This window comes from Panthera pardus, unplaced genomic scaffold (assembly GCF_024362965.1).
Source record: "Panthera pardus isolate Hobbes unplaced genomic scaffold, ASM2436296v1 HiC_scaffold_19, whole genome shotgun sequence".
Lineage (NCBI taxonomy): Eukaryota > Metazoa > Chordata > Mammalia > Carnivora > Felidae > Panthera > Panthera pardus.
In genome coordinates, this window is record NW_026526754.1 from 12258981 (window position 1) to 12273337 (window position 14357).

Consider the following 14357-nt stretch of genomic DNA (forward strand, 5'->3'; position numbering starts at 1 on the left):
TTTTAGCAAAGTTTGCTCAGGTTTGATGGGCTTGCCTCCTTGATTTACTGATAATTGCCTGCAATATGGAGGGTTATTCTAGATAGCAGAGATTCTGTGTCTTACCAGGACACTTTTTGGTGCCTTATGTTGAATTTGTCATGTCCTAGAATAGGTGATTTTAAAACACAAAGAACAAAACTCATCACTTATGAACATGCCATATCTATACTTTCCTGTTTATTTTGCTTATTTATTTTACAATCCATATCTTGCACAGGCTTTTTTTTTTAAAGAAAACTAAGATATTATTCACCTTTGAAAAGAGTATTGGTTAGTGGTTTTTATTATTAAGCTGTGCAACCATCCCCACCATCTAATTCTGCCTAATTCCAGGTAGAATTCCTAATTCCTAATTGTTAAGGCCCTAAAGAATCTCCAATTCCTGATTTAAGCAGTTACTCCCCCTTACCTCTCACCCCTGCCCCTCCCACCCCCCGCCTAGGCCACCATTAATCTACCTCTGGTCTCAATGGATTTGCCTGTCATGAACATATAATATACATGGAGTCACACAATATGTGGCCTTTTTTGTCTGGCCTCTTTTACTTAATGTTTTCAAGGTTCATCCATATTGTAGCACATATCAGTACTTCGTTGCATTTTACGGGCAATTAATATCCCATTGTATGGATATAACCGTATTTTGTTTATCCATCTGTTGATGGTCATTAGACTTGCTTCCACTCTTTGACTATTATGAATAATGCTGCTGTGAACACTGTGTGCAAGTTTTTGTGTGGACACATGTCTTCTAATTCTCTTGGATCTGTTTACTTTTAAGTGTTACCACTTAATTACATGTGTAACCAAAGGTTTTTTTCTCGGGCACCTGTGATATAGGTTAATCAAGTGTCCAAATCTCTTCTGACAACTCTTTAGATTTTGCCTCACCAAATAATTTAATAAATATACGGGGGTTGGGGGAAATGAAAGGGTACTTTCAGGATATCTTTCCAACCTACAGTGATGTTTGAGATGCCCCAGAGGAATCCCGGAGAATCACAAAAGATTTGTTTTTGCTCCTTATTAAAAGAGAGCTGCTGGAAATAATGAGGTTTGTGTGATGTGTTACTGTTGTAAGATGCGCACAAGAGGGGTTGTCAGATCAGAAGACCCGTTCCGCCTTCCTGAAGTGAAGCTTACATGGATGCGATGTTAATGTAAGTATTTTAGAAAATGTGTGTGTTTGTGTTTTGTGGGAAGTCCCTGGAGATTGGTCAGTGCCCTCACTGCCCATATGTTTTTTCCCTCAGGGGAAGCACCCATCTAAAGTCTCAGGAACGAGTTCTGTGCTGTACCCAGATAGAGATGTCTACTCTCCTCCATTCTGATGATATTGGTGAGAGTAAGAAAGTAGGCACAACCGAGCCGTCTTTGCCACCTCACAGATGTCGTTTGATGCTTCCCTGAAGGTTCTGCTCTAAGGGGCAGGCTGCAGTTTGTGTTTTCAGTGACAAAGGGCAGTCTACAGCCTCAGGATAAATGACTGTACCAGGTACTCCAAACCTTCTAGCCTTTAAAGAATAGACCCTTGGGTGCAGGCTTCTGAGCTGATGTCACTTGAGCAACTCTCAAGACTGTCCCAGTGGACCAAGTCAGGAATTCCAGGACTCTTTCCATTCCAGAAGCTCTAAGACAGCTTCATGAAAGCAGACTGCTAATCCAAGGTCCAGGGGAGCAAGAGTGAATTACATAGGACTGCACGGAATGATGAGGGAATTTTATTGTGGTTTTTTTTTTTTTTCCTTTTCTCCTTCCTTCCTTCCTTCCTTCCTTCCTTCCTTCCTTCCTTCCTTCCTTCCTTTCTTTCTTTCTTTCTTTCTTTCTTTCTTTCTTTCTTTCTTTCTTTCTTTCTTTCTTTCTTTCTTTCTTTCTATGAAATTTATTGTCTAATTGGTTTCCATACAACACCCAGTGCTCATCCCAACAGGTGCCCTCCTCAATACCCGTCACCCACCCTCCCCTCCCTCCTACCCCCCATCAACCCTCAGTTTGTTCTCAGTTTTTAAGAGTCTCTTATGTTTTGGCTCCCTCCCTCTCTAATCTCTTTTTTTTTTTTTTCCTTCCCCTCCTCCATGGGTTTCTGTTGAGTTTCTCAGGATCCACATAAGAGTGAAAACATATGGTATCTGTCTTTCTCTGTATGGCTTATTTCACTTAGCATCACACTCTCCAGTTCCATCCACGTTGCTACAAAAGGCCATGTTTCATTCTTTCTCATTGCCATGTAGTACTCCATTGTGTATATAAATCTTATTGTGTTATTTAAATGATTGGTACTATTTTATTGCTCTATTTTCTGGTTCTCTGAGGAAGCCTTTTCTCTTCCTCGGCTCCCTGTAACCCCCACAATTTAGTAGACTCTGCTTTTGTAAACAGAAATAAGGCTTTTAAAAATGGTACTTGGTTTTCACTGGTGTGTAATGGTTTTCATTTGCATTTCCCTGAGGGCCGGCGATGTCCCTCTTTTACTTATTTTTTTATGGCTATTATAAACATTTATTGAAAGTTTGATCTTCTGGCATGAGCTTCCATCCAGGTGCCTTTTAACTGGATTGCTGCTCTCATAAATGCCCTCTAAATCTTCAGGTTGGATATCAGTCTTCTGTGTGTGTGTATATTGGCCACTCATGTGCACTCCTTAGCGTCTTCCCTGCCTCTGCCAGGGGATCCATGTGTCTGTTGGGTCAGCTCCTCCGCCAGGGCAGACAGAGCTGTTCCCTTGAGGGGTCGGCCACATTTGGAGGACTCACATCTCTGAAGGAGGAGGCAGTGCACCTTCCCAAATTGGGAACCAATTGAGTCCCTGTGAATCCTGGGGCAGCCACAGAACTCCCAGCTGGAGGCAGAGCAAGCTTCTGGCCCTTCAGCCCTAGCCACCACAGTAGATAGGATCCCATAGCTGCCATGTAGAGATATTATGGCACCAGGCACTGTGCCTGGTGTGTGTGTGCAACTAGGATTATCCAGGAAGATCCATTCTTGCCCACAGTTCATCATGTGATGGGAACACAGATACTAATGAGGAGGTGGACTGTGCCTTTGCCCGTGTAATCATTGCTGCAACCAGTTACCACGGACTTGGTGCCTTAAAACGACACATGTTATCTTATGGCTCTGGAGGTCAAAAATCTGAAATGGGCTAAAATCAAAGTATCATGGACTTCTGCAGGCTCCAAGGGAGAATCTGTTTTCCTGCTTTTCCTAGTTTCTAGATGCCTCCTGCTTCTACCTTGAAAGCCAGCAATGGCTGGCTGAGTCTTTCTCATATTGCATTACTCTGACTTCTGCCTCCCTCTTTCGCATCTAAGGACCCTTGTGATTACTTCGGGCCTACTGGGGTAATGTCCCTAAAGTGAGCTGATTAGCAACCCTAATTCTTTCAACCACCTCAATTCCCCTTTGCCAAGTAAGATAATGTATTGACTACGTCCGGACATCTTTGGGGGAGCCATAATTCTGGGGAGTTGAGGGGTCCTAGGTGGGGAAGCTGGAAGGAATGGTGCCCCTAGGTGTGTGGGTTGAGCAGCCCTGGGCAGGACCCATGCAGGATGAGCTTGCCCGCCCTCAGGGGCTCCCGCTCTGGCCGGGGGAACAGCCGGAACACATACCAGGTCAGGTGCTCCTGGTGCCCTGGGGAAAAGATACTGCCAGGGAGGAGCTATGGAGTGCTGGGGTGCCGTGGGGTACAGGTTAATCAGAGTAGGCCTCTCTGAGGAGGTGACATTTGATGGAGACTAGAAGGAGAAGAGGAAGGGAGGAGTCACAGAGCAGCCTGGGGAAGCGAGGCATCAGGGCCCCTCTGGAGCTGGTCCTGTCTGGCCCTCGAGCTTTATTTCTCACTTGGCTCTCTGTGCTTCAGCTCTCCGTGCTTCCCCCAGATGAGCCTGGTTACCTTGGGCTTTGGTACCATCCTTTATGCTTTTTTGATTTTGTTTTTTTTCCCTGGTAGGAATTCTCACCTGGGAATTCCCGCCCTCCCTGCCCCCACCCCCCCCCCACCGCCAATCTAAGCTAAGGGCCTCTTTGGTTGCCTTCCCCGGATCCACTGCCTACCACGCTGAGTTGGCAGCTTCCTCACCTCACAGGCCCAGGCATCTTTAAGCTCTCACCAGGGCAGCCAGGGACTGTCCTCCTCAATACTGTGTCTCCAGCATCCAGCATCCATCTCACGATAGTTATTGAACACCCAGCAGTGTGAACGTGCCGTCTGTTTTCTGTTGGTATCTCACCGCCTGTCCCAGATCTTAATTCCTCCGCATCCTTCCCCCAACCTGTTCCTCTTCCACCTGGGTTCCTGGCATCTGTCAGCAATGCATCCAGTTACTCAAGCCAGCAGCCTCGGAGTCATTCCTGACTTGTCTCTCTCTTGCAGTACTTACCCAGCCCTCAGCAAGCCCCTTTGCTTTAGTCTCAGAGGCAGGTCAGGATCTGATACTTAATTCCACACCCACGCCCACTTCCGTCCAAGTCATCAGCATTTCTCAGCCGCACTACTGAATCCTCCTAAATGGTGCCTCTGCTTTTCCTCTTGCCTCCTATAGTTTAGTGTTCATAGAGGAGCCAGACTGACCTTTAAAATAAATTATGGAACTTCTCTGATGTAGCCCCTGATGGCTTCCCTTCCCATGATGAGATCAAGTCCTTTTTATCATGGTTTCCTGACACAGCACCTGACCTGGTCTCGCCTATTTCCCCACCTCATCTGTTCACCCCTGACCTTCATTCTGCTCTGGCCTCAGGGAACTTCTTTCTAAGTGTGCGAGGAACTCTTCTACCTCAGGGCCTTTGCATTTGCTGTTTCCTCAGTCTGGACTCTCTTAAGATGGCAGTAAGTTTCACTTCCTTACTTCAGTCTCTGCTTGAATACCACCTTTTCAGAGAACTTAAAATGGCACTTCCGCCTTTTCTGTCCCTTTCCCTTGTTGAACTTTTTCTTGAGAGTACTTATCCATACTTTACATTTTGATACCTTTATGTTTATTGTGTTTCACCTGAGAGGATAAGCTCCCATGGAAGTACTTAGTAAATACTTGTTATTGAAAGAAGAAAATGGAGCAAATGAATGCAAGGTGCCCATGTGAGTGGCACCCAAGCTAAACACTGGGAAGCCAGGGAGGGATTCCCAGGGGAAGGGACAGTTACTCCGTTACTGCTGCCAATCAGGTTTGTGGGCCATACAGTCAAGGTGGCTGTGGGATCACATGTTCCCTGAGCTGTCAGAGAGCCACAGCCTCTCAGTGCCACCAGACCTATCTCCCGCATCTTGTCTTCTTGTTGTCTCCCCAAGCAAGTGTGGTGGAAAGTAGCTGTCAGGAAAATGTTATTAGCACTTTCCTGGAGAGGAGAACTGCAGTGGTCCAAACCCTAAAAGCTTCTTCCCAGTGACCTGGCATCTTGTGGGTTTGACCAGCCTGCTCTGGGAACCACCTCGTGTTGGCCCTTCCAACTCACTGAGTTCGGGTTGTGAGTCCTGCCCTCTGCCTCCAGACTTGCTGGGTGGACTTGGTGCCCCTGGGCATTTTCCTTCTCTTAGTAGACGTTTCTGCTGACCTTGTATTAGGAGCCAGGGAGTTGATGGAGTCGGCTGGAGAAACACGGGTCAAGGGAAATGCAGGCCTGGGGTGCACCTGGGAGAACAGGGGAATGCAGGCGCTCCCTCCAAAATGTGGTTACGTGGGTTTGTTCCAAAGGGAACTGTGTGTGATGACAGAATGCGCCCCGGAGACAAATGCCTTCAAGGTTGAAGTCTGTGTATGTATCAGCCTCTTGCAGGCCTGGGAAGCCCCTATCTGGAATGGGAAATTCCACTCAGCCAGTGGGGGGCTGGGCTGGGGGTCTTCCTCCCAGGGAGGAGTCCTGTTGGGAGCACGCTGGCTCCTGATGCATCTGCCAGTCAGGCAGCCATGGGTCTGGGGCTGATGGGAGAGAAAGAAGCTGTGGAGGGAAATCGCGATGCCACCCCACACTCCCTGTTGGGGATCACTCAGTGCAGACTCCCAACACAGAAGAGTCAGGACCTCATTCACGATGGCACCCACCATGGCACCCACTGTCATGGCCTCAGCCTCCTTCTCCTCCTTCCCTCTGTCCTTGATCAACGGGTATCTGTGTTCAGAATCAACTAACCAGCCTGGTTAGGTCTCCTGGAGAGCGTGAGCTTCCCCTTCGGCTGAGCAGAAAGCGGGCCTGGGAGAGGGGACTCCACCAAACCCCATCTAAGAGCTGCAAGCTCGGGTCCCAAGCCATGACAGCTGCTCCTCCCCCTCTTGCCTGGGATGCTTGGAGGGAAAGCGCACGCGGGTAGAGCAGCTGTGAGACTGCATCCTCTGGGGATGCACCTGGTGGGCAGGAAGTGCCTTTGTCTGATGCCTAGGGAGGGCAGGGAAATCGGAATCCACAAGTGTAGCAGGGCCTCATGGGAGCTGCTAGCTGGCCCACCTGCCCTGCACTCTCTTTGTTTCTGTTTTGTATTCTATTCCTTCTTTCCTGTGTTTTTCTCTGCACGTGTTCTCCACTGCTCTCTGGCCGACTCCCTGTCCTAGTCGCTGGGTTCTACTCCAGCATTAGTTCGGGCTTGGTTTGGGATTGCCACCTCTTGCCTCCAAAGCTGTATCATCACCTAGCTTCAATGCCACACACTCTGATGGCCCTGGATGTCCACCTCGGGTCCCAGGAGACACTAACTGGCCCAGTCAGCTGAGGGCAGGTGGACGGAGGTCAGGTGACCTCCTGGGCTGTATCATGCAGGTGGGGAACAGGATGGGCTCCCTCAGGGGAGGGTGTGGCTGCGAAAGAAATGAGGCTTCTTTATGATCCCCGTATAGCCCTCCCTGCCCCCACCTCGGTGGTATACTGCCTCAGTCAAGTTGGTGACCAAGTGCCTAGCCACGTTGGTATACAACGTGGGAGTTGTATCACCCTGAACAAGTTAATGTCTCAGCTCCAGGTTCTACTTCTGAAAATGGGATCCATCCCATAGGATTGCTGCGGCATTAAATGAAGTAATGTCCAAATGCATCCTGTAGACAGTGAATGACAGCATTTGAAAAAATTCTCTATTTTAGGATCTTAGCCCTGTAGATCCATGTGAGGCATCAGATGAGTTGTGGGGTAAATTACACTTTGAGGAGGAGTGGCTAAATGTGGGGGGGGGTCCAGAACTCCTGGTTGGAGGTACCCCTGCTGGGGGTGGGGGGCTACCTGGTCCCACTGTTGCCACACCCAGTTGGTGCCCCTACTAGAAGGAATGTGGATCCCATCTGTGGGATCCATCTCCAGGCTCTGCCCTGCTCCCTCTTGGGTCAGTAGGCGCTGCTAACTGTAGACAGAAGTCAACCACTTGCCCAGAACTGGGTGAGCTTCCACACAGAACGCTTCCCTTTATTGTCTGTAAACTCTTCTTTGGTAAACAAGGAGACAAGGAATCCACAGAGAAAAGGAGCACGCTGAGTCAAGAGGACAAAGGGCCGGCACCCTCCACGAACAGGGACTTCGAGAAGACAGCTATACTATTAGCAAGGTGGTGGATGGAGCTTGGGAGTTTGGGTGGGTGGTGGCATGGGAAGGAGGGGAGCAGAGCGGGAGGGAAGGGTCCACTCCGGGGGACACAGAAGCCTAAATCGTACAGCGGAGGAGCTCATGCATCGCAGCGGAGAGGGGCAGGGAAGCTCCGCCCATGCCCCGCCCACCTCCCATGCGGTTGGTGCCCTACTGCAGGCTGAGCAGTTTGCCGGGTCAGGTCAGGGGGAGGGTGGAGGGGGCATCGGAAGGCCCGTCAGCAACCCTCCCTCCGTCTCTCCTTTTCTGCTCTGCGGGCTGGTGTGTGCAGGTTGCAGGGGCGGAGGAGGGGCGCTCACGATCTCTGGGTCCGGGTAGAAGTGGCAGGGCAGCCGGGGCAGGGTTTGGGGGCGGTGGAGAAGCAGCCCCTGGCCCCCCTTTACATGGGGGGCTCGCTGCAGAGGACAATCTCCAGGTCCTTGCGGTAGAGCTTCCCCGCCTCAGCCAAGGACATGACGCTCTTTCTGTAGTTGGTGAGCTGTTGGATATTCATTTCCTAGGAGACAGAAGGAATGAGTTAGAGACCCTCACTGGACGGCCCCACCAGAACGTCTCACCTACTCATTCGCAAACACTTGGGCCACAGCCTTTCTCTTCAGCAAAGCATGGGCTTTGGAGTCAGAAAGCTCTGGTTCAACTCTCACTTGCTGCATTGCTTTGGGGAGAGTATTGAACCTTTCTGAGTCTCAGCTCAGCTGCCTCATCTGTAAGATGGGTACACGAACCACAGTGTCTGCCTCATTGAGGTGTTAGGATGGTTAGCGGAGGGAATGGGCCTGAACACATAGCACGGCACCTGACATAGAGCATGCGCCCCCAAATCGGTAGCTATTGTGATGGCAGCCATTATCTCTGCATAGTTTGTATCCGGTCCTTTACTTCACTAGGCCTCCAGTCCCTCCGTCTGGGTCCTTGCATGTGAGGAAGAGAATGCTGGGAAAGTGCTCTGGTCTTGTCTGCAGGCCCCATGGACCATCCTTTCCTAAACCTCACCCATTTAAACAAGGAATTCTAACTCCTGCCTCCTCCAGCAGCAAAGCTCACCTCCTACTTCTTGTTCACTGGCTTCTGTGACCTTCAGGGCCCACTAAGACAGGTGACCCACGGACATATGTCCATTGTCTCAGGTAAAATAGAGTCCAACATTAAACAGAACATTAATACCTGATATGCCTTGTGTTGAATACCTACTTTACAGTAATTGATTTGAACACAAATAACCATTAGGTCTGAAACATAGCAAGGTCATCCATGGCTTATACTATCTTATTCTTTTCCTCTCTCCCTGGCTTAGACACACCTTCCCTCCTACTCCCCCCCCCCCCACCTTTTTTTAATCTTGAAAATGTTGGCAGATTTTCTTTCTTTTCTTTTTATCCCTATTCAACTAATGAAGAAACCTGAGTATAAAGACTAAGGTATTTGCTAAAGGGCTGGACCAACTCTACAGCCATAAATATCCTCAGTCTCCTGGGTTCCAAGGTCTATCTAATATTTACTTAGCTCACCTGTCCTCAGTCACCTCTTTTTTTGGTGCTCGAAGGTCAGTCTTTTGTCATTTGGTTTTCAGGACATCCCCTTATGTGACCGGTTCTTGGTTTTGTGCCACTACCCACCCCAAGGGCCCTTGGCAAGCGTCTCTAGCTTTGGGAAGCGTCTTCCCTCAAGTTGTGAAGTCCGTGGAAATATTACCTAGTTCATAATACTATCTACCATTCAAATTAGGAGCCAAGGAAGGAACCCCATATATCAACCTGGAGCTTGAGACCCCTCCTCCCCTCCCCCTGCCCCACCGCCGATTCAATGTGGCATCAAGAATCTTAGCAGTGTGAAGGGACGGGGCTGCACGTTTTTCAGGTCTAGAAGTTCTGCTTGGAGCCGAGGACGGCTTTTGCGAGCTGCAGTTGTCTCAGGAGTGGTGAGAAATACTGAGGTTGGGTCTCACCAGCCTGTTCCTCAGGAACATCAAACACGCATCTGCTCAGAAACCGTATCTCAGTCCTGCACCATCAAAAGGGAATGTGGGTCTGCCAGGTGGGTTCACAAGAACGGCCTCTCCCTTCCCAGCTCAGGTGCTGCTGTTTACGGTCCTGGGGCTCTATGGACTCATCCTGTCCAGCCCCGGGGGCCACGTCTTGAGCTTTGTACAGGTAGCAGGCTCCCAGGTAAACAACTGTATTAATATCTTTGTTCTCTAACCTTCAGGGGTGCTTCCTAAACCCAACCCCTGACTCTGTTTTTGTTTCCCCACCTCAAGTGAACCTGTGCAGCCATCTGAGCTGTATTTTGTGGTAATTAAGAAAGAGCCTACTTAGGTCACTTTCAAGATTTAATGCTTGGCCTCAGGGCTGATCACCCTCAGGTGTCCAGCAGGGCCATATGGAGAATAATTATGCTCATTAATACAATTACAGTTAAAGATATTTCCCATTAGGATGCCCAACATTCCTTGGACACATAAGGGTGCATAAATAATTTTCTTCTAGAATTTGATGCCAGGAAAAAGTCTGCCGAGTTCAAACACCTGGTGAATATGTCCTTCTTCCTAAGTAGTATTTGTTTATAATTTATTTTCTGCCTCTTTCAAAAAGCACTTAAAGATAACAAAAACAAATATAGGGTGAAACGAATGAAGAATGATATTCAGGACAAAGATGAAGAAGTCAGAAAGCAATTGGAAGGGGAGACAGACTCAGAGGCTGCGATGAATTTTTTTCCCCCTGAAATCGAGCAGTAAATTTAGTTCTTGCCTGGCAGCAGAGGCAGTTAGACACCACAAGAAATTATAGAGTGTTCATCTAATTAAAGAAAACCGCAAAACTATTTGCTCAGAGAAAGGCATTTTCCTGGAGGTGAAGGAAAATGGCTACAAAAAGAGCTGCTGGATCCTGGTCCACCTGCCGCCCCGCCCCCTCCCTGCTCCCCAGGCACCTGGATGAGCCCGTGGAGGGCCACATGGGGTCTGTCCCTGGAAGCAAAGTAATAGTTCTCCACCTTTTCTCTGAGCAACAAATGCTTCTGTGGCTCCTATGAGCCTCTTGCTCAGCCCCAGACTCTGCAGTTAATTGATTTGGAATATCTTCACCTCCCACTGGACCCTTCCATCTCAAATCTCTCCTTGTGCAAAAAGACTTTTCTGATGGCAATTTGGCTGACACTCCATGAGCTGTGCTAGTCAGGCTGCCAGTGCCCCATCATAGCATCATTCAAAACTGCCAACAGGTGGAAACAACCCAAGTGGCTGTTGACGGGTGAGCAGAAAAAAAGATGGTATAGACACGCAATGGAGTATTACTCAGCCTTAAAAAGGAAGGACATTCCAACACATGCTACAACATGGATGAACCTGGAGGACATTATGCTAAGTGAGGTAAGCTGATCATAGACAAATACTGCATGAGTCCATTTCTAGAAGGCACCAAGAGAAGTATAATTCGAGACAAAGTGGAATGGTGGGTGCCAGCGGGCAGTGGGGAGCAGGGACTGGGAGGGGAGGGAGGAGCAGAGAGCAGTTGTTTAATGAGGATGGAGTTTCAGTTTTCCAAGATGCCGAGAGCTCTGGGGGGTGCCTGGGTAGCTCAGTCGGTTAAGTGTCCAACTTTAGCTCAGGTCATGATCTCACAACTCTTGAGTTTGAGCCCCACGTCAGGCTCTGTGCTGACAGCTCAGAGCCTGGAGCCTGCTTCGGATTCTGTGTCTCCCCTCTCTCTGCCCCTCCCCCGCTCATGCTCTGTCTCTCTCTGTCAAAAATAAATAAACATTAAAAAAAACTTTTAAAAAAGATGCAGAGAGCCCTGGGCATGGTGGTAGTGATGGTTGCCCAACAGTGTGGATTATTTAATACTGCTGAATGGTTATGATGGTAAACTTTGTGTTAAGTCTATTTTACTACATCAAAAAAAAAACATAAACCAACCAGCCAATCATCCAACCAGAAAAACAAAACAACAACCCCAAAACTGCCATTGCTTAGTTATGGGTGATCAGAAGAGCAAAATGCACCCCACATTCCTTTTCCACCCTCCCTGAGAAGCCTCTCTCCTGCCCCAGAACCACCTTCCTAGGCCTCCAGACTCCGTTGTTTACCTTCTTGTTTTTCTCATACAGGTCCTTCAGCAGGGCATCCAGCTCATTCTCATCAATGTAGCCACTCCCGTCCTGGTGATGGGGAGCAGAGGAGAGGCAGCACAGAGCTCTAGAACTCAGGCCCCGCCACCCCTGACCTTGCCTCCCCATTCCCCCAACTCTTCCCGGGAGCCTGCAGAGTCTAACCTTCCCTTTACTCTGTGCAGAAGGTGTTCACACCGTGCGATGCCAGGATGACACCTAACTGCTGACTTTACCAGTCAAGGCAGGAACAGGACATTTTGGGGCAAATTTGCATTCTGGTGTTTTTCATTTGCATTAAAAATATAAATGAGGTTCAAGAAGCATTTAGCTAACTCCCTGCGATGTCAGGATGAATACAGGGGCTATTTGAAGTTTATCCCCCACCCTTCGGTTATGAGGGGGACTACAGGAGTCACACGGGTGGGGGCAGTAAAGGAAGGGCTGGTGCGTGGTCAGGAGGCCTTCTCACTCCCAACTTCTTAGCAAAACAATCGGCTCCAGTGCACAATTATGACCTGGCACCAAGGGCGCAGTACTGAGCGCCTCCTGATTCCGAAGGACAGGGTTGAGCCATTTGGCCAGGTGCTCCCCTGCGGATGGGGCCCCCTGCTTTTCCATCGCATGCTGTCCTCCCTCTTACCTTGTCGTAAAATGTGAAGATCGCATTGAACTCCTCAGAGGTCAGTTTCATGCCCTGTAAGGTCCAATGTATTAAAGAGAGAAGCAAAAGCCCTGGACAGTGTGTGCGTGCTAGTGAGGGCATGTGTCTGTGCACGCATGTGTGTGCATGTGCATCAGTGAGTGCATTTGTGTGTGCACGTGTATGCGTGCATGTGTGTGCATGTGCACACGTGAGTGAGCACGTGTCTGCATTTGCATGTGTATGTTTGCATGTGCACATGTGCATGTATGCACAAGTGAGCGAGCTCGTGTGTTTGTGCATGTGTATGTATGTGTGTGCGCGCATGTGTGCATGAGTGAATGAGCGCATGTGTGTGTTTGCACGTATATGTGGGTATGCACACGTGTGCACATGTATGTGTGCGTGCACACACGTGCGTGTGCACTTGTGCACAAGTGAGTGAGCATGTGTCTGCATGTATATGTGCATGTGTGTACAAGTGAGTGCATGTGTCTGTGTGCACGTGTATGTGTGCATGTATGTGCATGAGTAAGCGAGCACATGTGTCTGTGCACACGTATGTGCGTATGTGTGCATGAGTAAGTACGTCTCACTGTGCACCTGTATGTGTGCATGCACACGTGTGTATGTGTGCACGAGTGAGCAAGTGCATGTGTCTGAGTGCGCATGTATATATGTGCATGCACATGTGTGTGGAGGGTGGACAGGAGGGTGGCAGAGTGAAGCACACAGGGATAAGGGAGGAAGTGAAGAAAAGCAGAGTGGTTCTTTTACCTGAAATTTAAGCAGGAAGTTTTCCTGTACAGGCAACAGTCTGGAAAGAAAGTGTTAGAGCAGAGCTTAGGAGACAGGGCAGAGGCAAGAACAACTTGCACGTGGGGGGATGCAGAAGCAGTGCCTGTACTTCTGGAACCATCTGTGAGCACTTAGGAATTAGTGGCAAGTTCTAAAAAGAGGGAGGCAGACACACTGAGGTACTGACACTCTATCTAGCTTGGTCTTGAGCTTCAGGACCCCTGAACTGTCACTCTCCCTGCTGATTGGTCTTAGAGCCAGGGCAGGTGGCACAGGAATGGTCTGCACAGGTCCTGGTAAAAGTGATCGTGGGGGTGAGGTCAGGCACTTACCGGGACATCTCCGAGAGGCCCAATTTGCCATCCCCGTTCAGGTCAAACATCCGTAGCTGTTTAGGACAGACAGAGGTGCCTGGGTTATTTGCTTTGACCTCTCATGTGGGACCTTGACCTGCCATCCCCTTCTACTGGAGAGGAAGGAGGATGGGTGGGGTGGCCTCCTGCCTCTTCTGAGGTCACCTGGAGGTCAGGGACCAGCACGGTCTAAATTGATCACTGCTCCTCTCTCCCCTTCTCGGGGCGAGGGCCACAGAAACAAGCCAGCCAGCACCAAAGGCCCACCCTCCCCAAGCCCATCCTCTCCTGGAGCTGTGGAGGCTGTCATGGAAACAGATGCTCCCAGTCTCCCACTAGCCCAGTGAGGATCTCAGAGAGAGGGTGTGTGGGGCCATGAACTAGCATCCCTTTTGCCAGTTGCCACTGGAGTCCCTTCACCTGGGCCTGAAGACTCAGCCTGAAAACCCAGAATCCCACTGGCTTGGGGCCCCAGTCCTATGCCCCTGGAGGGGTAAGGGACACTTCTGCCCACTTACTATGGTTTGGGTATATTCTTGGAGCTTGGGCTCATCATATGGCCGGTTTGCCTTCTTCAGCAGGTCAGACAGAAATCCCTAGAATACAAAAGGTCTCTTCAGAGCTCCTGACTCATTCAGTAGTTCTTCCCTCATTACTTGTTCAGTTAGTCAACGTTTTCTGAGGTCTACCATTTGTATGGTTTCCATCCTTCATAATCCCCTAATCCCTAATGCTTGTGGAATGACCATGAAGGCCTGGAGGTAGCTCCTGGATGCAACTTCACCCCATAAGATAGGCTTCTCAGAGGGCCCAGGACACAGGGCTAAGCAGTGCCTGGGGATCACTAGTTCCAG

At 49.3% G+C, this 14357-nt stretch overlaps 1 protein-coding gene and 1 long non-coding RNA gene across 8 annotated transcripts in view; one reads left to right on the forward strand and one right to left on the reverse strand.

Moving 5' to 3' along the window:
• LOC109270659 (uncharacterized) overlaps positions 1–14357 on the forward strand; it is a 45206-nt gene that overhangs the window by 10664 nt on the left and 20185 nt on the right. For 2 of the 7 annotated variants that reach the window (XR_008423555.1, XR_008423556.1), the window contains exons 4-6: positions 7459–7564; positions 8490–9767; positions 10825–10972. This is a non-coding gene — a long non-coding RNA (uncharacterized LOC109270659). Of the gene's footprint in view, positions 1–1075; positions 1203–1295; positions 1538–7458; positions 7565–8489; positions 9768–10824; positions 10973–11709; positions 12033–14357 lie in introns of those variants that run through there. The other 5 variants (XR_008423553.1, XR_008423552.1, XR_008423554.1 and 2 more) reach the window with 5 other exon arrangements.
• CALB2 (calbindin 2) overlaps positions 7400–14357 on the reverse strand; it is a 28915-nt gene continuing 21957 nt past the window's right edge. Inside the window, exons 6-11 of the mRNA XM_019455351.2 lie at positions 14022–14099; positions 13483–13538; positions 13130–13169; positions 12353–12406; positions 11689–11760; positions 7400–8098 (exon numbers count right to left, since the gene is read on the reverse strand). Coding sequence (XP_019310896.1) covers positions 7982–8098; positions 11689–11760; positions 12353–12406; positions 13130–13169; positions 13483–13538; positions 14022–14099 — 417 coding nt within the window. The 3' untranslated portion in view covers positions 7400–7981. The remainder of the gene's footprint in view (positions 8099–11688; positions 11761–12352; positions 12407–13129; positions 13170–13482; positions 13539–14021; positions 14100–14357) is intronic.